The sequence below is a fragment of the Phoxinus phoxinus genome (genome assembly GCF_949152265.1).
Source record: "Phoxinus phoxinus genome assembly, chromosome: 18".
Taxonomy (NCBI): domain Eukaryota; kingdom Metazoa; phylum Chordata; class Actinopteri; order Cypriniformes; family Leuciscidae; genus Phoxinus; species Phoxinus phoxinus.
Genome location: NC_136893.1, coordinates 15,743,374 through 15,766,037, shown reverse-complemented (window position 1 = coordinate 15,766,037; position 22,664 = coordinate 15,743,374). Strand labels below are relative to the sequence as shown.

The following is a 22,664-nucleotide window of genomic DNA, read 5'->3' as shown; positions in this document are numbered from 1 at the left end:
TCTTATAGTAATTGCTCAGCAGTAACATGCTTTTTGCAAACTCAAAGGATATCAACAAAAGACCCTGGTGTCTTCTGATTGGTTCATCGGGCTGAAGGTACAGTAGTGCTGTATCCAGGTTGGATTTCATTCTCTCACAACTTACTCTCTACAAGTGAGTGGGGGTAACCAGGAAAGACTGCTACTGTACATATGCAGCCCATGTTTGATATACACATATATTGAATTAAAATCAGTTATTAAATGAGATTTATTCATAACTGTGCTGCTGACCACAGGGCACACATACAGTATTCATCTTTAGACCATAAAGAAATGCTTACTGAAGTACATTCATTTATGTACCACACACAAAAATGTTCTCATTGATTTACTTTTATCTTCATGATGATTGCATCTGATTTTACCATGTTATCTAGAATATTTGATGGGGTTCTTTCTGTGTTTAGGAACCTTGGGAAATCTGGATTACGGGTATCATGTCTAGGGCTGGGTGAGTAAAACATGCCATAGGCTTAGTGGACTATACTTTTCTTATAGTTACAAGAGGCAAACAGTGAAAGTAGTTCAGGATTAACTGAGCAGCACTGTTACTGTATACAATACTGCATGTGTCATATCTGACAGTACCTGTACATTCTCTCTTCAGGCACCTGGGTGACGTTTGGTGGTCAAATCACAGATGAGGTAGGATTTTCACTTATTTGTAAAAAAAAATATATATATATATATCACAAATTACTGGTTAATTTGGTTTTAAGCATGGTAGCACTTTTTCAGCAAAGCATCAAATACCCAAATCTTAAAGGTGCATACATGCTTTTCCTTTTAAAGGCATAGTTCACTAAAAATGAAAATCGTTCCAAAACGATTTTCGGTTTCACTTTCTTTTTTCTATGGAACACATATAAGATATTTTGAAGGATCTTTACTTTGATATTATTTATATCAACATTTTATAGCTTTGTAGCTTCAAAAAGTATACAAAAGCTCTATCTGTCCATCTATCGATCGATCAAACTCTTTTTTTGAAGTTTGACCATGTTGAAATCACATAAAGCTATGTGCATGACTAGCTTTTACTTCACATGCACTTTTTTCACTATGCAGTTTATAAAATAAAACAAATTTTAGCTAGACTTTTTTAGTCCGGATTGAATTCAGTGTGCGGTTCGCAGTTTTCTTGTTTGTTTGAAATGGTACCAGCAGTTTTTATAGTATTAAGTACCATTTTTATACATTTGTGTCCTGTTTTATGGTAGGTATAAAGTATCATCCTGCGAAACAGTGCTTAGTCCACCTTCAGGGCCACAATGAAAAGCCTTGCAGAATGCTTGAAGTTTCGCTTTAATCAACATGTACTGTACATTAACTAAATAGAACCAATACAAATAATTATAATTTTTTTAAATAAATGTAATTTGAGTTTTGTACTGTTGAGGACAACATAAAGCTATAATGTCTTTTCAGCGGTTCATTTTCTCTGTGTGATCTCTCCTCTCAGATAGCCGAGCAGCTGATGACGCTGGCGTACGAGAACGGGATCAATCTGTTTGACACAGCTGAGGTGTATGCGGCAGGGAAGTGAGTACTCTTTACTGATTTCCCATCATTCATTGCTGCACACCTCATCAAAGATAGGGATTTATGCTCCTATAAGGGGAGATTAGTTAAGTATTAAGTCTAATTTTAGCAGTATTATCATCTTTTATAGGACTGTATAGACCTACTTCTCACAGATGTGATGGGTCTAACATGCTTTTCAGGAAACCCAATCACTGTTTGCTATTAAATTCTTTTTTTTTGCTTTGACACCATTGTACATCTTGATTTTTAGTGTGTGTGTGTGTGTGTGTGTGTGTGTGTGTGTGTGTGTGTGTGTGTGTGTGTGTGTGTGTGTGTGTGTGTGTGTGTGTGTGTGTGTGTGTGTGTGTGTGTGTGTGTGTGTGTGTGTGTATATCATGTTAACAACATTGAACATTGTGGTTACACTTTATTTTACAGTACTTACCCACAAAAGTACTGAGTAATGTAAGGTAACAACATGGGTTAAAGTTAGGTTTTGGGGTAGGTTTAGGGTTAGTACCTAGTTATTATCCAGTTAGTGTCATTACTGCAATAAGAAAAAATGACTGTAAAATAAAGTGCTACCAACAATGTTTTATAAGTTGTTGACTTGCTATATATTACACTAGCATTTACACTTATAATATTTCAACTGCTGTTTAGTGTACACTTCAGGGCTTTGTCTAAGACAACCTAGTGAAAGAAATTAGTGGTTGGTCAGCAGATTTCACTCATGCAAGAAGAGAAAAAAAGATGGAAAGGTGAATACTAGCCAAAAACCTGCTAGCTTGCAGTAAATTTAGCAGTGGCGTCTTTATTTTCTGCAATGCCGTGGAAATATAACGTCAGGGAATTGCTGATAAAGTTGAGAGGAAATAGTCTGACTCAGTGGAAATCCACTCAACGATACAAAATGGCACTTTAACGAAGCAGACTTTGAGAGCGTTAAAGGACATAACCTTATATATGTAGTTTGTCACATTTTCCATCCGTTTCATGCCATGTCAAGCTGGCCACTTCAGCACAGGCAAACAATATCCTTAATACACACATATACTCGCCGTCTTTCTGTGGATTTACTCATCTAGACTACTAGTTAATACTGTATAAAAGGAAGACTAGTTTGTGAGTTTGTCTAAGGATATCTGCTGCCCTTTTGAGTTCACGTTAGTTACAGTAGCGCTTCATTTGTTACAAGCTGTCACAAGGATTCACATTCTCGCATTGGGATGATGAGGCCTGATGGGAGAACCATTCATGAAGAACACATTGGTCCTGAGGGCAAAAATGTAACATCTGTCATTAGACGCTCTCCCTCCCTTCCGCTCTCCCCCTTTTTTAAAAATCTGCTCACATAAAAATGAAGCATCTTGCCTGGGAGTTCCTTTCATATTGCTGTAAAGTGAATGCTTCATTAGCTTAATTCTCCAGAAGCCGAGGACAGGGAATCCCCCAGTGTAGAGGACGTTTTTGCTCACCCGCTATGATGTAAGTGAGGAGGAGAAGGTTTAGGACAAAATAATAGCATGATCATTGCTTCTCACTTTCTTACAGGGCTGAAATTGTTCTCGGCAGTGTCATCAAGAAGAAAGGATGGAGGTAAACATATCGATTTGCTGTATTCAAAACATTCTCGAACTCTCATTTGATGCGATCTGCCCATGTGAGCGGCTTTCTCCTCAGACTGTCAGAGTAACTGCTGTCATCCTCTCAATGGGAAGATGCGTGCTTATACCCTGCAGTTCCTGTTAGTTTGTGAATGACTAATGTGGAATTTGCAGTTAAGGGGACATCAGCTTTTATTCATCCTACCATTCCCTGTATGCGAGCACTGAGGCGAAAAGCTGCTTCCCCCAGGGAAAGATGTCTAAATTTGGACACAATTTTTGCCCTTTTTAGAAACATGGCATGACTGCAGTTTCAAGTATCTGAATATTTTAGCTTGAATATTCTTCTACAAATTCCTCTTATTGAGACCATCTTCTGCAGTGAAGCAGTGCAGTGTGTTGAATGCTCTTGTTCTTATATATAATTCAAATGTAATGGAACTTCCTGGTCTTTTCATACAGGACTACAGTGTAACTACAGTGTCATTTCCTGAAGCCTAAACTGACACTGTTTACCCATCAATCATCATAATGTCTGGCCCGTCCTTGCCTTTGTTTCGCTTTCAACCACTTTGTCTCCTGTCTTTCATAGACGTTCCAGTTTGGTCATCACCACCAAGATATACTGGGGTGGAAAGTAAGTGCTGTGCTTACAGTGTGTGTGTGTGTGTGTGTCAGAAAGAGGTTAATGATGATTTATACCTTCCCCTGACTGTGAGAACAACAGTGGTTAATGATAGTCTCTTTCATACGAGTGCGTGTGGGGTATAGTGAGGGAAGTCCTGCAGACCCTCACTGGAGAACGATCCAGGTCGAATCCCCCCTCTGAGCTGTGCTCTTTCACTCGGGGCAAATGAAAGGCCAAAGCCGAGCACTGATGTGAGGTCACCATCAAACATTAATGGGTTTAAATTGGCACTGTGCTCACATTTTGATAGTAATTAGTCTCACGTACAGAATCAGAGGCCATATTAAATCTGACCTTTGGTAAATGTACCTGAGGAAGATCACTGATTATTGTGTGCAACATTGCACATCAACACCTTGCAGTCAGTTATAAGGGACGGGTTTAAGCAGACTTAATGATTGCAGAAGTCTGGCATACATCACCTTTGAGAAGTCTGTCGTTTCACTGGAAGATGGAGTTAACATTTTGATGTTAGACAAGAAATTAGATAATAGATAGGGTGTTTTTATTTCATGCTGACTTTAAAAACACATTCAGTAAGCAACTTTAATAATACTTAAATACTGTATGTACAGTGGATGTAAAAAAAAGTCTACACACCCCTGTTAAAACAGCTGGTTTTGTGATTTGGACTTAATCAGTCACTTCAGGTGAAGACAGTGTAAAGCTTGATGAATAGTTAATTCTCAACACAGCCACATATCCAATTATAAAAGGGTGTGCAGAATTATGCAGTTAGCTATTTCAATGTGTTTTTCTCTGAAATGTCACTTTGGTTTTCAGTGGCATTGGTTGTAACCACAAAATCACAAAACCAGCTGTTTTAACGGGTAGACTTTCTACTGTATACCCACTGGGTGAACGTGATTTCACCAAGTACATGTTCCTGGAAAAACATTCCAATCGACCAATCAGATTTGATGATCATTGGGATAACATATGGGTAGGGTTAGGTTAGGGGTAGGGATATGGTTAGGACAAAATTTTCAGACAGGAATGTTGTTCTAGGATCAACAAAATATGATGATCCAGGAATATGTCATACTGTACATGACAAAATCACATTGACCCTATTTCCTGGATGTACTTACTGTAAATATGCGACATCTTTGTATGTTTTTTAGAGCAGAAACAGAGAGAGGCTTGTCCAGAAAACACATAATAGAGGGTAAGTTGTGTTAGAAATGATTGCATCTTATATCCTGATGTCAAATAGTTTGGGGCCTGAAATTTGGTCAAACAATGCCATGTTTCAAACCCTTAAAGTTCTTCATTCCTTAAGGATTTGTACAGTACTAATTTAAAGCTGCAGTGTATAAAGTGTATGCCAGTAGCAGCACCAAACGTAAAGATAGGGAAATGTAGAATACAGTTTTTAACAGTACTTTTGTTTTTCTGACCTTCAGGTCTAAGGGCGTCACTGGAGAGACTTCAGTTAGAGTATGTGGACGTAGTGTTTGCTAACAGACCCGACCCCAACACGCCAATGGAAGGTAGGTGTGCTTGATGAGATGCTGGGCTTGATGAGTTTTTGCGTCTTTGACTACCAGCAATGGAATAGCTCACTTAACTGCTTTGCACTGAAGCATGGGACTATGTCAGACCCGTTACACAGCTCTCAACTCACAAAATAGAGATCAAACACATTGAGACCAATGGCGGAGAATAAAAAAAAATGGTCTAATCATCCCATTCATTTTGAAATAAACTACAACATCACACAGAATAATTGATTGTCTATAATGGAGCATGTTCTCTATGTGTGCTGTCAACAGGGCCGGATCTAGGGCTGAGCCCTCCCAAATGTCTGCCTTGCCCATGCCCATCCAATCAGAATTTAGGGACAGATAGTGTTATTCTTTTTTATGATTTGTGCATTTATTAAAAACGATATGAGGGGGACTGCGTGTTGAGAAGTTTGAAGGGCTGTAGAATACACCAACCAATAATAATAATAATAATATTGATTTATTATTACTATATATGATTGTTAAAAATGTAATTAAAACAACACCAGAAAAGTGCAGTATATATTTTTTTTATTAGTTGAATGTAACAGCTATAAACACGTTATAAACTCATGAGGCGACTTCAGTTTAATGTATCCTCATGAATATGTAACTTCATATTTACTGGCTGATTTTAAAGTGTCATTTAGTTACTAAACATTTATCGCTACTAAAATGGGTCATACCATTGAGATGAACTGAGCAGATGAAATATGCTTTGAGAACGTACATAGACGGAACAAGAACATAATGTAAGTGTATAGTATATACTGTATAAGTGTATAATGTGGTGTTCAGTCAGGGCCGCAACTACCATAGGACCCCACCTCCCTTTTTTTTTTTTAGAAATGGCCCTTACATCTTCAACCCCAATATTTGATATTCTTAATGCTGCCCTGCTGCACTCCATTACGCCCGCTCTTTTTGTTGTTAGGAAGACAAACAGTTTAAAAAGCTAGATTGTTAGGCTGGTCTGCCTCAGTGGTCCAACAGTGCTCGTCAATGTCAAAATGATGGCCTACAGTATCAGATCAAAGAAGTTGATCTGCTCACTAAAGACGAGTGCAAATTCCAATGCAACACTAGTTTTTGCATTGAAAGAGTGCGTGGTAAGGTGCAAGTAGCTAAATATTTAATATTTTACAACTGTTTTACAATAGACATGTTCAGAGACTGACAGTAATATCCAGTAATGTGAACTCAACAAATTTGAATTGAAAATATGCTATTACGGTATTTACATGATCCATGTCATTCATAGCTGAATGTGACAAGACAAGAAGCATTTTTTTGCATTAGAGATACAAATAAGAGTGAATGTGTGCATATTTTTAAATAGAATATTATTTGCAAAGTGTTTATATGGATTACTTCTCAACAAGGCTACAATTAGACAGAACTTATTTTACCGTTCTTATTTCCCTTACATCCCTTTTAATCCTTTAAAGGGGTCATGACATGAGAAACCAAATTTGCCTTGATCTTTTGGCATATAAGAGGTCTTTGTACCATTTAAACGTCCTGCAAGTTTCATAGCTTAAGACGTCCTCCCCATTATAAACGAATCATTTATTTAATCAAGCTCTAAATACAGCTCGTTCTGGATCCATGGTAAGAAGTGACGTCACGGTACGAAGTGACGTACCAGCGTTTGCATAATGACCGCCTCCAGCAGAAGACAGTTACGCTTTAAGCGCAAGGCAACTACGCTCATTTCGTATCGTTGTCGCGCCCGCGCGCTGCGCGCCTCACAAGTGTTCAGTCGACGGACAGCGAGTGGGTCTGTGTACAGGGAAATTACGATGCCACGCAGATGTGCTGTTCCTGGCTGTGGACAAACAACATCTTTGAATACGCTGCGAAGGATCCAGTCGTCAGGGAAAAATGGATGCACTTTATTTTTTGCGGACGTCTCAGTCACGGCAGTGTTAGTTTAAGCGTTTGTTCTGTACATTTGAAGGATGACTGTTTTGAGCTTTGCCAGAAAACTGTTGCTCAAAGATAAGTCCGTACCTACTATTCTGGGCTCAACATCGACGACGCAAACTGTAAGTAATGTATTTAAAACTTTAAACTACTTTTTAAATACGCTGAAAGATCCAGTCCTCAGGGAAAAATGGATGCACTTTATTTTTTGTGGATGTCCCAGTCACGGCAGTGTTAGTTTAAGCGTTTGTTCTATACATTTAAGGATGACTGTTTTGAGGAAAAAATCCCAATATGATGCTTGGCTTTGCCAGAAAACTGTTGCTCAAAGATAAGTCCGTGCCGACTATTCTGGGCTCAACAACGACGACACAAACTTACTTTTTACCATGGCTAATATAAACAGATTTGTATAAGAGAATCTTGAAAATATGTCGCCTTTCTAGTAGGCCTACATGTGATTAGTTAAATAATGTTAAACTGTTAGCAAATTAAGCTATAGGATAATTATGCAACAATAATCCGTTTTCAAGTGTCTCGGGTTAATTTTTTTTAATTAATTCAAAATAGTTTCACTTTCCACGTGGACACGAGCTGATCCAGTCTTCGTTGTTGTGGTGATGGTTCATTTTCCTCTGATTCCGGCTCAAACATAATAAGGTTTTATCATTGCAAGAGCCATCGCTTCGCATGCATCACCCGCTAATAAACAGTTGCGCCGAATCCGCAAATGTTCTGGCTGGGGGCGTTAATAATTGATGCACAGGCACTGACGTTAGCCAATCATATCAGTGGGCGTTAACACTGAACTCTTAAAGGGGAAACACCCCCCAAACAGACTGTTTGAATCAGAGGATGAGAAACAGGGTGGGAAAAGGTCATAAATCACTACATTTTAAAAGTTTTTTGTAAAAAAAACTATAGTAATACTATAATTGCACCTAAGGGAACATAATAATAAAATAAAAAAAACCATGTCATGACCCCTTTAAGTATTGAATTTCTTTAAATAAAAAGACCAGTACGGCCTTGAGCTCAGTTGAAACCTCTTGGCTTGCTGTTATTGGTGTTAAACTCAATGTACATGGCAAACTGTCTGCTTAATAACAACACTAAAATAATAATGCACATAATGCACCAGTCACACAAAACGCGTTTTTGTGGTTAAAAATGTGAGACGCAGATCCGTGAAGTGAAAAAAAAAGATACTTTTTTAAAGTCTAAAGATCTGTTGTTGTTTTTTAAAAGTTTAACTTATATTTTTTACATTTTTGAGTGGCATGTCATACCTGAGACGCTGCAAAAGTATGGATGTGAGCGCATCAGTCAAACTTGTCCATCTAGCGCGTTTATATTGAAAAAGTAGCGTAGTGGAATGGAAAAAGTATCTATGTAAACCAGCCACATTAAAGATCTATCTATCTATCTTAATATTTACCATAAAAAAGACAACCCAGGATATATGCCAGCCCACCCTTCCTTAGCTGCCAAGAAGATTCAAGTTTGCATCACAGCAGTTGCATCCATTATGCAGTTAATGGTTGAGTGAAGTTATTTAGTCAAGTAAGAGTGCATGGTCTTGCTTTTGAGAGTTTTACAAAAGCATTAAATGGACTAGTACATGTACATCTTTCATAATAGAAAGGGCTATAGAGCTAAACAACCAAAGCAGCATGACTTAAAAGATCTTAGGTTCCTTGTAGCATATTCACAGCACTATAGCATGGAGATTCTATCAATGACCAGTATGATTTTGTCACCTCAATCCTGATTGGCTGTTAATTCTCTTCTCATAAAAACGGTGGGATAATACTGGTTCAATACATGTTCAGCTCTGTTCAATACATGGTAAGAAGTGACGCATAAGGGTTGAATTAAAACACATAAAATACTCCCAAAAATGATGATTAAAACAACTTAAACAATACAGTTTAAAGAAGGAATTTATCTAAGTGCTCTTATAATAGTGCTGTCAAATCGATTTCCATTTCCACAAAATCACATCCATTGTAACTTCCTCACTATAACCTCTTTTTTTTTTTTTTAAGTCGAAATGAAACTTTGTGCTAAACAACATCTTACAAATGCTGTTAATTGAGCTTAACTTAATACTGTGACAATGCCATGCTGTAGAGCTGTGAGGAGTGTGTGGATAGAATGATCAGTGGCAGAGACTGAGCCTGATGCTTCTGAGGTCATGGTCATGTAGACATGAATGCTCGTGCACACACACACCTCGTGACTTCAAGCGTGGTCCCATAACGCTGGGATTTGTCAGAATCCCTCCCCTGGTCCAGTTCTGCTGCTTTTTTTTCCTTCAGAGATTTCATTCCATTTGCTGCCTGGTAAACCTCTTTTCACAGTCTTTTGTTTGTTTGTTTATCACCAGGAGATCCATTTAACACTTCAAAATCCAGAACATTCATCATAGAAGGTACATGGTACCCTCAGTGAGAGTTTTGACCTCCTGTCTCCAAAAGCATTTTATGGCTTTGATTTGTGATAGTTTGCCCTCTTTTCCCGGTGTGAGAAACCTGACCGTGTCCATAAAATGCTGACGATTTCCAGAATTTCCTATAAAAACCTGGTATGCCGTAGAATGATTGATTTCTTTGACTCTCCTGTCCATCTTGCAAGTGAAATTTGGAGAAGGCCATTGCATCTTACTGACCCGTGATTATTGTTTTTCCTTTTTTTTTTATTCAAACCTTTTTGGTGGATGTTTACCATGCATTTTCATTCCATTTTAAAATCTTTTCCATTTATTATTTTTCTTAGAAATTCACTAATGTAGGTGCTAAGCGGATCATTTTTTGGGCTTCGCTTGTTTTTTGTTTTTTTAAATAAATAATAATAAATAAATACTGTCAGACATTAAAAAAACCTGCTTATACTTATACTATGCTATAGCCTAATGTTCAGATTTTCCTAAAACCAATTAAAAATATTTTTTTGCAAGATGATTGCCTGCAGTGTCCTTAGCTTCCCCGCATGTGAATATTTCATTACTGCAAGTAAAGCTGCTCTGTTCTTTGCATGTGTCTGTCTTTGTTTTCTGTCTGTTTTGATATTTTCTCTGTTTGTCTAATAATTGTTGATGGTGATATTATTCACAAATCTTGAAAAAGATCAAATCTGCTCAGCAGAACCCAGTTTAAACTGGTAAATTATATGCTACCATGTGAATACGTTAGTCTAGTTTGTTAGTACAGATTGGAAAATTGCTTGATTTACGAGAGGTTTGTGAATTCTGTCTTTTCCTGCCTGTAGTGACTTAATAAATAATAATAATAAATATTTGGATGATTTACCATAGCATAAAATTACCTATTTGAATATGTTATTTTATTTATTTAAATGTATGTTAATATGTGGGAATTTCCTGTGGTGTGGCCAAATCATTAACTTTGTAATTTAAAGTTTGCAAATATTGTCATCTAATGTGGGTCTGTTTTCAAAAAATAACTGGCCATACATTTACACTGCTTTGTAAATAAAAAAATATATACTTAAAAAAGAACTGTAAACAAACATTACCTTTTCAGGCACATTTTTTGGAATCCTTGAAAATGTTGCTAATCAAGACATTTTTCAAGGTTCTAATTTTGCAGGATGGAGACTATGACTGCTACTTTTATGTAAATGAATGTTTGGGTGGAACTACTTCAATGTTTAATGTAATGACCCACGGTGTGACACCTCCATAGTACTTGGCAGCTTGATTTCATATAGTTTTTTTGTATCCATGGTATCTGGTTCCTTTCTCATAATAGGGTGTATGTTCATGCAGTGTATAATAATATGACATGTAGTAGATTGTAGGCTGGACCATGGAAAATTGCTCCTCTGCTAAATGTCAATGAAATGCAGTCTTGTGGAGTCGTACTCTGATTTATTTTCCACCCACTAAGAAGCTCTTTGAGTGGAGTTACTATAACATGCATAACCTTCGGGCCTTTTTAATGCCCTGCCACTTTGTATAAAGAAAATATGATAAATGGCCTTTGTTGCTCTTAGCTTTCTTCAGAATCTGCTTCTGCTCCACTTCCATTACTTTACCGTTATATCCGACTTAGTTTTTTAATGGCTAGGTGTATTGCAGTCGTCTTACTCTCTCTCATCCCGTCCGCATCTGATTTTGTTCCTCGGTCCCTCAAGGTCTGAGTGTTAACTGGACTCTGATTGTTAATGTTTTGATTGGCAGAGACGGTTCGAGCAATGACCCATGTGATTAACCAGGGAATGGCCATGTATTGGGGTACTTCCCGCTGGAGCTCCATGGAGATTATGGTGGGTTTGAAAACAGTGAATTGTTTCTGGCATTAAAAATAAAGCATTTTCAGTTTTCATGAGAATACATTTAAGTATTCATGTTGTTTCAGCCTCTCAGTAGCTGTCATTGAAGTGTTTTTTACATAAGCATTATGTTGGCAAGCATTCATCATGCTTTAATTGAAAAATTAATATAATTCGACCATTACATACTTGCCTACAAACTTAAATTCTGCTCTCATTTTAATAAATTTGTTTGTTTGTTTGTTGCTCTTTTATGTTTGGGTAATGCACTGTAAAAAGAAATTGGTGTAGGATTTACTTTGAAACCATTTTTATTTTATTTGACAATATTATTGTATGTTTTTTCAGGAGGCGTACTCAGTGGCGAGACAGTTTAACCTGATCCCGCCTGTCTGTGAGCAGGCTGAATATCACATGTTCCAGAGAGAGAAAGTGGAAGTTCAGCTGCCTGAACTCTTCCATAAGATAGGCGAGTGTGTTTTTTCTAGAGAAAAGTCATTTTAACACAGTTGCTGGTTCATAGTACGATGTCACAATGGTGTTTGTGCAGGTGTGGGTGCCATGACGTGGTCTCCGCTGGCCTGTGGGATCATCTCAGGGAAGTATGACAGCGGTGTGCCTACTCATTCCAGAGCCTCTCTCAAGGTATTCCTCGGCTATGAGTTACCTCTCAGCCCTCCTCTCAGTCTGTCCTGACTGTTGTTGTCTTCATTGGTGACTGTGTGTGCTTTAAATGTGAAGACCTTGCTTGCGCTTTTGTTTTATGTCTATCACTTTACGGGATTGTGAAGTGCTCCAATTCATCGGCCACACATGCATGTGGATGAATGTATAAACACTGTTTTGTTCTCTTTTCTGTGCTGTGATATGGTGCCTTTCCTTATATATCTATACACATAGCCATTGAGTGTTTTTGATTGTCGAAACATTTGTGATGTTATTTACTGTACATGGCATTGTATGGATAAGAATACCTACAGAAATGAGTAGACCATAACACATCCCTAACAGGTTCACGTGATGTACACTTGGAAATGAGTAAATATACATAATTGCCGTGATAATACATGTTTAACATGATTATTAATAAGTGTTGAAGTATTTGAAGCAGCAAAATGAATAAAACAAAGAATAATCATAACAAAACTGTAAAATCAATATTTAAAAGATATTCACAAATACAAAAGTTAACATGCATATTTTTTTAAGACGGTTCAGAACCTACTTGTGGATAAGTTGAAACGTCAAGGATTCTCCCTAAAATAGTAATTCTGCTATTATTAATACTCACCCGCATGTCATTCCAAAACCATAAAGCTTGAAGCTTGGAGCTTTATTTAGAGGACATGTTCACCATTTTATGGAAAAAAGTTTGGAGTTAGTAAGAGCAAGAATGCATTAAATTGATCAAAAGTACAGTAAAGGCATTCATAATGGTACAAATGATTTCTTTTTCAAAAATATTTCAAAATGTTCTTTTCAACTTTGGATTCTTTAAAGAATAACTGTTTTCAGCACAACTGTTTTTAACATTGATAATAATAAGAAATGTTTCTTGAGCAGCAAATCATCATAACAGAATAAGAATCATGTGACTGGAGACTGGAGTAATAATGCTGAAAATTCAGCGTTGACATCAAAATAATAAATTACATTTTAAAATGTATTCAAAGAGAAAAGTTATTTTAAATTGTACACATATTTTACAATATTAGTGTTATACTATATTTTTGATCAAATAAATGCAGCCTTGGTGAGCAAAAGAGACTTATGTGAGCAGAAGAGAAATCTTACTGACCCCAAACATTTGAACGGTAGTAGCCTAGACGTTTTTTCGAAAAATCTTTTTTTATTTTTTTAGACGAGAATGAATAAATAATGAACCACCAATGGCACTCTAGTGTAATACATACAGTAGGTGCAAGAACACTGTACTTAAATATGGTAAGACTTGCTACCGGTCAAAAGCACATTAAACAAGTAGCATAAATTATGTAATTACACAATTACACAAAACTAATTATTAATTTGTTTACAATACCATAGCCTTGTCCTATTTCTTGTGTCAGTATTGAGCAAGTTGAGGAAGAGTTTGAGAAGTATAATGTTCACCAGCTGGTGAGAGTAAAATACCCTCCAAACCCCACCGTCCCATCAGCACCCTCTCATAAAACATGTTCCTGTGGCTATGTATGCAGATATTATCCATTCCATCATCACTTCACAAACAAAATGAATATCCACTGGCTATTCCTGTGGCCGGTGACGTGTGGCTCTCTGAGCAGGTGTGCTGTCTGTTTGAAACAGGGCTACCAGTGGTTGAAGGACAAGATCCTGAGTGAGGAAGGCCGCCGTCAGCAGGCGAAGCTGAAAGAGTTGCAGGCCATTGCGGAGCGGCTGGGCTGCACGCTGCCCCAGCTGGCCATCGGTAATACTGCCCAGGCCTTGCTGCTCTCTCTCTTTCTGTCTGTCTGTCTGTCTGCCTGCCTGGAGCTCAGGACAGGCTGTCTGTTCCCGTCTGCTGCTTCTGTCCTGTGTCTTGTCTTGGGTAACGTGTTGGACAGTCTTGTCTGTTAAATGTGCGTTCACTCAGATCCGCGAAAACGACTAAAAACGCTGTATTCTGCTGCCTGGCCAGTAGGTGGCGATGTCACTTTGTAAAGAAACACTACGCGCCTATAGACTGAACACGTAATACACATGTGCATGACGTCCCTTTCTTCACAAATTCGCATTTTTGTAGTTTTCACGGAAATGATAACGGTATCGTTTTCAAAAACTTAAAAGATTTCTGTTTTTAGTAAAAACGGTGTTATGTAAACGGCCCCTTACACAATTACACAATTCCTGAACATTACTATGAACCAATCAGATGCTTTAGCATTTAGTCATTTAGTCCCCTAAAGCGAGGGGACATGATTGGCTGATGGCCCTGTTAGCTACTGCTGGTAACTGCATTATTATTAAGGCAAAAATCATCTTTTTTCCATTGACATGATCTGGATTTGCTGAACTTTACTTGTTCCGTGGCTACAGGTCTTAAAATATATTCAAAGTTTTGTTTAAACTTTAAAGCACTACATCTTTTTCAATGTGTTAATGTGGGTTTACCAGTTGGTTGTTTGTATTACATGTTGTTCAGGCTCTTCCTGTCTAATTGGTCTGTTCCTGCCCAGAATAATCTATGTTATGCACCACACTACAAATCAAAAGTGTGGCTAGGTGAGAGTAACTTAACGCTAAACCGTCCCAAAAGCACAGAGGTCAGTGTTTGTTTGATAGGAACAACAAATGATGTCCAGCAGTTGCTGTGTAAAGCACATTAAGCAAATAAAACAAGCAGCTAATCGAAGCAGAAAAAGCATATATAATCGCAACATTTTAGATTAGGCTTTGCCTGTGTAGCTTCAGGTCTTGTTGCTTGTATTTCACAATAATCATTTATACTGTACATGTTATACTGTAACAGCTGGGGTTCAGTAGGTTAGTGCTGACTGGGAACTACAGACCAGATATGCATTGCTTGGCACTTGATGTGATCTGTCTTGTATTCATTGTGCGTCTGTTCTTATGGTGTCATGTGCGATGTTGCTTTCTGCAATCTGTGAATGTTTTGTTAAAACTTTTGAGTTAATATTAAGCTTATTTTACTTCTTTAATGTTACTGTGTAAAACAGGACATTCAACATTAAAAAACGTTGGGAAGAAAATACAATAACACGAGGAACATGCATTAAATAAGTGAGTTTAATAGTTAGAGCCTAAAATAAGCTTCCCTTCTGTGTCGCTTGTTTAAAATAGAAAAAAAATCAAGTTTATTTGTATAGCCTAAAATGCACCTGCTTCAGCGGTAGTGCAAGCTTAATGCCCACACGTTAGCACTGTCAAGTACACCTACCTCTGGCTTTCTTCTGTTCAGTGTTCTGACATTATTGATTATATAAAAAGCACACAGGCCTGAATTGCTTTCAACTCTCCTTAGAGAATCCAGCATCTAGATTTAGCTCTGTTACCCGAGGCCAGATTTCTTGTTGAGCTTTCGAATGGCTTTCACATTTCCAGATTTGCAGGTCTAGAATCTTGCCGTCGAGTGTTTTGAGTGTCTGTGCTTTGGTCTGTCTCTAGCGTGGTGTCTGAGGAATGAGGGTGTGAGCTGTGTTCTGCTGGGGGCGTCCAGCACTGATCAGCTGATGGAGAACATAGGAGCCATTCAGGTGAGACGCTGACAGCAGGATACATACACCAACAGAAAGAATGGCACAAGAACAATATGACGCAACAAGCTGTGAAAATGAGCGTTACATAATTCTGAAACACCCTACAGCTTTGAATTTTTTTATGAGATTTCACTGTTCACACTAGACATTCTGAAATATTACACTATATAACTGAAAGAATGCATAACACGTCGTCTTGCGGTTGAACAGACATATTCAAACTAAATTGTCATAATGCTCATCTTGGCAAGTATCCCTGTAAACATAGACAGTTATGTCTTAACTGAATGTAAACAATTGAGATAGAAAACGCATGTGTAACAGTATATTGGATCCGTGCATTAGCTCTTAAAAGTGACAGCAGCCTAAATATTCCTGCTGCTTACTGTGTTTTTAGTGTTTATCAAACAACAAAAATCAAAGGACAATCACTTGTTGTTCTTGACTGAATAATTTTTGTAACTTTTAATAAGAATTAATCCGTTTCATGGCTGGTAAATATATATATATATTTTATGGACTTCATAAGTCTCCGGTTATGGGCAGGCAATTTGTAACATTGAAAAACACAAACTTCAATCCAACATTCTTTCAGGTTCTTCCAAAATTGTCATCATCAATTGTACATGAAGTGGACAGTATCTTAGGCAACAAGCCCTACAGTAAAAAGGACTACCGGTCCTAAAAGGAAGGTCAGTGACACTGTGTCGACCTGCTTCTTTCTCTGAGCTTTGACTGAATTAAACATTGGCACATGGGACCAGCACCGTCACGGGTCCTGCAGGAGACAACAACTCGCACACTACATGATGGAGTCTGCCGACATTAGCCTGAGAGGAGGCCAAGAGCCGCACGGGCAGAAGGGAAGCATGCTCACATACTCAATAAGCAGAACGCCGATCCAACCACCAAGAAACCACTGAGATCAAGCACACTGGCTCGCTTCCTCCTTCCCTTTGTCCCCTTGTAGTAAACACTAAGTGCAGTATTAGGGATCCAGAGTTTGTACTTATTCTAGAAATGCATGAGATCCACTGGCCAGTGCTTTTTCCCTACATTTTGGAAAACATACATTTGCATAACCTAACAGGAAGTAATGAAACTGATGAAGCACTAGCAATTACAGTACATGACTGAACAAACTAAAGGCATTTGAAGTTTCTCATCTCTAGTTTTATATGGAAACATCACTGAATTGATAGCAATATGTGATTGTTTACAAGACCTAATTTATACTACAGGCTATATCATTTCTGGTTGCTTTTTAGTTCTAGAAAGGGATAGTCATTATAGAGTTATATATATATAATACTGTAGGTAAACAAATATTAGCTTTGGGTTGTGAGACTATCAGAAATATTAATCAAAAACAGGCCTCAACAAATGTGCAATATCTGAAAGTGTTCGTAAACCCATAGTTTTTTTTTTTTTTTTTTTACTTTCAAGAGCTTTTCTAGAAGACAAATGTCCTTATACAGTGTAGACAGTAGTTGAGTGGTGGACTGTGTGCTCATGTCACAGCTTTGTCTTGCTAAAACCAAAGAAATGTCTGTTTCCTCCAAACGCCTGTGTATGGTCATGTGACTTTTGTTTTAAAATGTTATTATTTGGTACTCGTGTCATCTGTATTCAGTGTTTGATGCATTGCCTTAATGATGTGTATTTTCAGTCGTTGAATGTGGGAATCTCTGTTCCTATTTATTTAATTTTAATGGATGCTCAATTATTAGAACCAGTTTGAGCGCACTGTATGTTTTTTTCTTCTTCTTTCTGTCAGTCAGTATCCACACAAGACTGTCTAAAGAAATTTGAAGGAATTAGGTGGTTTGGTTGTCATTTAACAGCTTTATGAAAATTTCACCTTTTCGTTTTTCATGTTGTTTGTTTGTCCTTGTGTAGAATGGGTCTTACTACGTTTGTTTTTGGCCAATGGCGTCCTCTACTGGCCAGGAACACATCACTCCACATTTTAAGTAAAATTTACATTAGCTACTCCATCGGAAAAAAAGGGAAAAAATCAGTAGCTTACAATAGTGTAATTTGTTTCGCACATGTTCTCCATGAAACATTATTTTATGAAACATTTTCAATTACTCAGACATTTTCAAATTGATTAAGCAAATTAGGACATTGCTAATTTGTCTGAGAATACTAGATTATATGCCTTATTCAGTACCAATGCTAAATATTCAGTGTTGCAACCATTTATTTAGCATGTTTTATCTGTACCAACTAGGCTATCTAGTGCATTATGGCATTTTAAAACCATCAGTGGTAAATGGTGAGCATTAACTGAGGGTGATATAGAGTAGCCTAATCGATAAAAAATGTTATCGTAATTATTAACTTATAATAGCCTAATATAAATGCCTAAATGAATTTACATCATATCAAGGCAGTTCAAATTATTCTGACTCGTTCCAATATGAAGGGACTTTTTACTAAATTTAGCCTATAATCTTCAAAGAGTCTCGATATTGGCTGCATGTACAGTAATGAATTTTAATAATGGCCTATATTTTAGTGTAGAACAATGATTATGCTTGGCTGAGTATGAACGTGTTGACCTGTAGTTGGAATGTAATGCAACTTAAGGGTTTTGATTGTTGATTGAGCTACATTGAGTCGTAAGTGCGGAAATGCTGAGTCAAACATGCTTACTTTACTATCTCCGTGAGGCTTTTGAAGTAGCACTTTAACCAAAGAAGGCTTTGATAGAAGTGAGAGCATTGCTTCAGTTGCCATTAGCGGAGGCTCATTGTAAATGTTCGTATATTTGTTTATTTTTGTATGTCGAGTGAGGCTGCATCTATCATATGAAATGTTAGAGGTACTTTTCGGTACTCGCTCAGGAAGTCATTACTGTTGTTGTCAGTAATTAGATGGTAAAAATCGCACCACATGTACCAGTTTCGTCATGTGGAGGATAAATGTCCCTGAATGAGAAATGGTTGGTGTACACAAATATAACAGCCTAATATTTAAGTTTTTTTCCCCTGCAAGGGTAGGTTGTTGTAGAAAGAGCCCCAGCTGAATACTTTGCTGTAAAATTATTTGAAAAATATTGTCAGGAGAAACTGTATATACAGAAACTGTTCTCTACATGAAATCTGAAGTGTTTTCAAGCTTATTTGATATGAATAGACTGTTTTTGGTATAACCTAGTATTCTGATAATTATTAACTGACCATTACTGTTAAAGAAATGCATTAAGTTATGGTGATCTCTGTAGATACATAATGGAATGGTTTGATAACATGTATATAATCTGATTCTATATGCTATACTGATTTTAATGACCATAATCACATTTGCCTTTATTTTTTCATTGGCAATTATTGCTTGACATTGTGCTTGAAGAAAAATATGTACAGCTTCAAACGATGAAATTAAATAATTCTGAAAATTATTTAATTTAGTCTTTGCAATTTTTGTGTCTAAATGTGTGTTATTTGATATAACTTTTCCTTGTTTTTTTTTATGGGAAACAATCAATTTGTTCTGAAAAACAGTAAAAAGCGTAAAGACCAGTACCAGTTCAATGCATGCCTTTTGCAAGTCTAAAGAATAGTTAAGTGATGTGCAAATTGCAAAATTATGCCAATATTCTTTATGATTTTTAGTTTTTTGTCTATTAAACCCTTAAAGTCCACCAAGCACAACATAACAAAAGATGTTTAATCCCGAATAAATAAATAAAAGCTTCCAGAAAAAGCAATGACCATGGCCGAAAACAGAAGAATTTAAGTGCTATCTTTGGCCCTGACTTAGCTGCAGAAATATTGAAATATACATTTCCTTGAGTTCATATAGTCTGAAGTAAAAATTTAATTCACACATCACAAATGCACATGGTGTAGTTCGATATTATACTATACAAAAATAAATCTTGCAAAAAACCTACAAGGATGAAACAAATCATATAAGGATAAGGTTTACAGTACAGTTTTCTTTCAAATAAAATTGTACAGAAGCATTCACATAAAAAAAAAACTTACATTCTTTCAGTATATGTACACAGGTAAAAAATCACTCCAGTTTCATATTTTTATATGATTTGAAAAAGTTCAAAGTTTTGAATATAGACAATGTCAACACCCAAATATTATACACCATAGTAATATATTTAACTCGATTTTGTGCAAAATTCTACCTAAATTCTTAAAGAAGTTATTACTTGAAAATGTTAATTATGAATGATGTAAGATACCTTTAACATGCGTTTTACTCAAAGTATCTTAAAACAATTGCAAAAATGTTCACTCAAGACAAAATCAGGAGTTAAATGGATATCAAACCATGTAATGAGGGTAAATAAATGGTGCCTTTGTTTGTGGTGTTAGAGTGACACTGGGATTCAGTTTCAGGTGAACCCGAAGGCCTTGATTTGAACTAACTAAAGTCTTCTAGAAGCTCGATCTCCCTGAGCAGAACTGATGCTGAACAAAACTTCCGGATGTCCTCATCCAGATGGAAGTCATGTTGGACTTGATGTCCACTTTTCCATGAGAAAGTTTATAATTTATTAACTAACTAATGGAAGTCTGTATCTCAATTGCCACAAGAGTTTGTCCTTGTCAGAGTCATCTGATCGTTTGGTGGACTTTTGTGTTCAAAGATCTTTAAAAAAAAAAAATGCTACAAGGCTAAAAGTCAAGGCAGGTCAGTTTACAGTCATTGACACTGTCCGTGTCTGTTACTGAACTAGGTAAAAAAAAAATAAAAAAAATTTAAAAGGTGAGATTGCTATATTGACGAGTCCTTCCTTTTGTTGCTGCTACTGGATGTGAGCCCTGTTATTAACAAATGATACAGGAAAGTTATTCTTTGAAATAACTGTTACTGTAAATGTGAAGGTTATTGTGAATGACCAATAGTGAAATTACCCTCTTGACAGCTCGGTCCGACCCATCTGTTCAGACAGGTGCAGCGCCCATTGCGTGGATTGCACTGGCCTCCGTTGTGACATTCACATCTCTCTGAGCAGTCAGACCCAAATCGATTTACCCCACAGTCTGATGTGAATTATAAATATGTGACTGAATGACTGACAAAAAAAAAGTCAAATTCCAAGACATTTGGTGGAAGACTCACCTATATCACAGCGAGATCCCATTTTCCCAGGTGGACACAGACACCTGCCACTGACAGGGTCACATGGTGTGTCTCCATCACAGTCACATTTGTGGACACAATTACGCCCAAATGTTCCAGGCTCACACTCTGAAACATACAGTTTGAAATAATGGTAATCCTTCACAATGAGGTTTCATTTGTTAACATTAGGTAACTACATTAGGGTAAGTTTACCAGACAACGATGTACTTAAAATAGAAACGTTTTTCCTTAACGTTGTTGTATGTACGTGAAAAACACGGTCAAAACAATCCCCGTTCACACGGATCCAAGAAAAACGCTGTATTATGCATAACAGGCCAGTAGGTGGCGATGTCACTTTCACTACATGTCTATAGACTGAACACGTAATACACATGCGAATGACGTCACAGATTATTTTCACAAATTCATGTTTTTGTAGTTTACACGGAGACGATAATGGTTAAAAAACGTGCACTTTTAAACCTGTTTTCAACACTGTAAACAATAATATGATGAATAAGTAATGACAACATGTGTTTTTACAGTGCTTTAGCAATTTGCAACTTTTTTTGAACAAGATTCAACAATTTTTTAAAGTCAGTTTAATGTAATTTAATTTAATTATTGAAATGACTTAAACATCCAAGTTGATTGTACTTAAAATTTCAAGGCAGCAACTTTCTTTTTACAGTGAAAAAAGTTCAAATTTGTAGGCCCCCAAAACAACATTGTTGTGTAAATGAATGGCAAAAATGCATAAAAGGTTTTCTGTTTTTATTGAAACCGGTGTGGTGTGAACTGCCCCTTAGTCAACATGAACTAACAATGAAAATACTTTAGCAGAATTTAGTAGTTAATGGTAACTAATAAACTTTTAAGATCAATCTGTTAACATTAGTTAATGGTCCTGGTATACTCTACATTATGGGGACAAAATGTCCCCACAAAGTTGGCAATATCCAAAATCCTTATCCTTGTGAAGACATTTTGATGTTGTTGTTTTTGTGTTTTTGAAAATGTAAAAATGCAGAAAGTTATGTCTGTGGAAAGTCCCCATAAAAACATGGAAACCCAACATGTTTATGTTGGCTTGAATATATACACACACACGCATTACAAGTTTCAGTATTCAAATAAATTAGTTTTTTTGAACATTCTCTTCCTCAAAGAATCCCGAAAAAAAAAAAAAACTTCTCACAGTTTCCTCAAAAATATAAATAAATGCAGCAAATCAGCATATTAGAATGATTTCTGAAGTATCATGTGACGAGTAATAATGCTAAAACATTGCCATAACAGGAATAAATTCAATTTTAAAATATATATATAAATAAATATAGCTGCAAGCAGCGATTACGGGCCCAAGCCGGTGGCACCGCCACCCCGGTGCCTTTAGTTGCACTAAAGGCACCGAGGTGGCGGTGCCACCGGCTTGGGCCCTCCATCGCTGCTTGCAGCTATATTTATTTATATATATATAAAAAGCCGCCACCCCGGTGCCTTTAGGGTTCCTGTGCACAACGGGCAATAACGTAACTCCGCTTTGACTGTCGAGAAGAAGTCTGCTTTAGAGCTTGCATCAGTGTGGGTTCTGCAAAAGTGCGCATCGAGGGCACATATCAACCACAAAGTATGCGTGAACACCCTTCTGAAACCTAAAATGAAAAATTAGACACCCTACAGTCTCATGGACTTAACGGTAACGGACACATGAAATCAGCAGCCATTGTAAGTACACAAGACCAAAAATTCATAT

At 37.0% G+C, this 22,664-nt stretch overlaps 2 protein-coding genes across 15 annotated transcripts in view; one reads left to right on the top strand and one right to left on the bottom strand.

Annotated features, from left to right (window-relative positions):
- kcnab2b (potassium voltage-gated channel subfamily A regulatory beta subunit 2b) overlaps positions 1-19,210 on the top strand; it is a 73,562-nt gene extending 54,352 nt beyond the window's left edge. For 7 of the 13 annotated variants that reach the window (XM_079588578.1, XM_079588581.1, XM_079588579.1 and 4 more), the window contains 13 exons: positions 450-493; positions 650-687; positions 1,505-1,584; positions 3,121-3,165; positions 3,766-3,810; positions 4,986-5,029; positions 5,268-5,354; positions 11,500-11,585; positions 11,940-12,060; positions 12,142-12,236; positions 13,899-14,019; positions 15,717-15,805; positions 16,404-19,210. In XM_079588578.1, coding sequence (XP_079444704.1) covers positions 450-493; positions 650-687; positions 1,505-1,584; positions 3,121-3,165; positions 3,766-3,810; positions 4,986-5,029; positions 5,268-5,354; positions 11,500-11,585; positions 11,940-12,060; positions 12,142-12,236; positions 13,899-14,019; positions 15,717-15,805; positions 16,404-16,493 — 985 coding nt within the window. In that variant the 3' untranslated portion in view covers positions 16,494-19,210. Of the gene's footprint in view, positions 1-449; positions 494-649; positions 688-1,504; positions 1,585-3,120; positions 3,166-3,765; positions 3,811-4,985; positions 5,030-5,267; positions 5,355-9,684; positions 9,730-11,499; positions 11,586-11,939; positions 12,061-12,141; positions 12,237-13,898; positions 14,020-15,716; positions 15,806-16,403 lie in introns of all 13 variants that reach the window. The other 6 variants (XM_079588588.1, XM_079588584.1, XM_079588582.1 and 3 more) reach the window with 2 other exon arrangements.
- A 263-nt stretch (positions 19,211-19,473) lies between these two features.
- megf6a (multiple EGF-like-domains 6a) overlaps positions 19,474-22,664 on the bottom strand; it is a 99,069-nt gene continuing 95,878 nt past the window's right edge. For both annotated transcript variants that reach the window (XM_079588568.1, XM_079588569.1), the window contains 3 exons: positions 20,903-21,031; positions 20,695-20,823; positions 19,474-20,601 (listed from right to left, as the gene is read on the bottom strand). In XM_079588568.1, the coding sequence (XP_079444694.1) occupies positions 20,555-20,601; positions 20,695-20,823; positions 20,903-21,031 (305 nt within the window). In that variant the 3' untranslated portion in view covers positions 19,474-20,554. The remainder of the gene's footprint in view (positions 20,602-20,694; positions 20,824-20,902; positions 21,032-22,664) is intronic.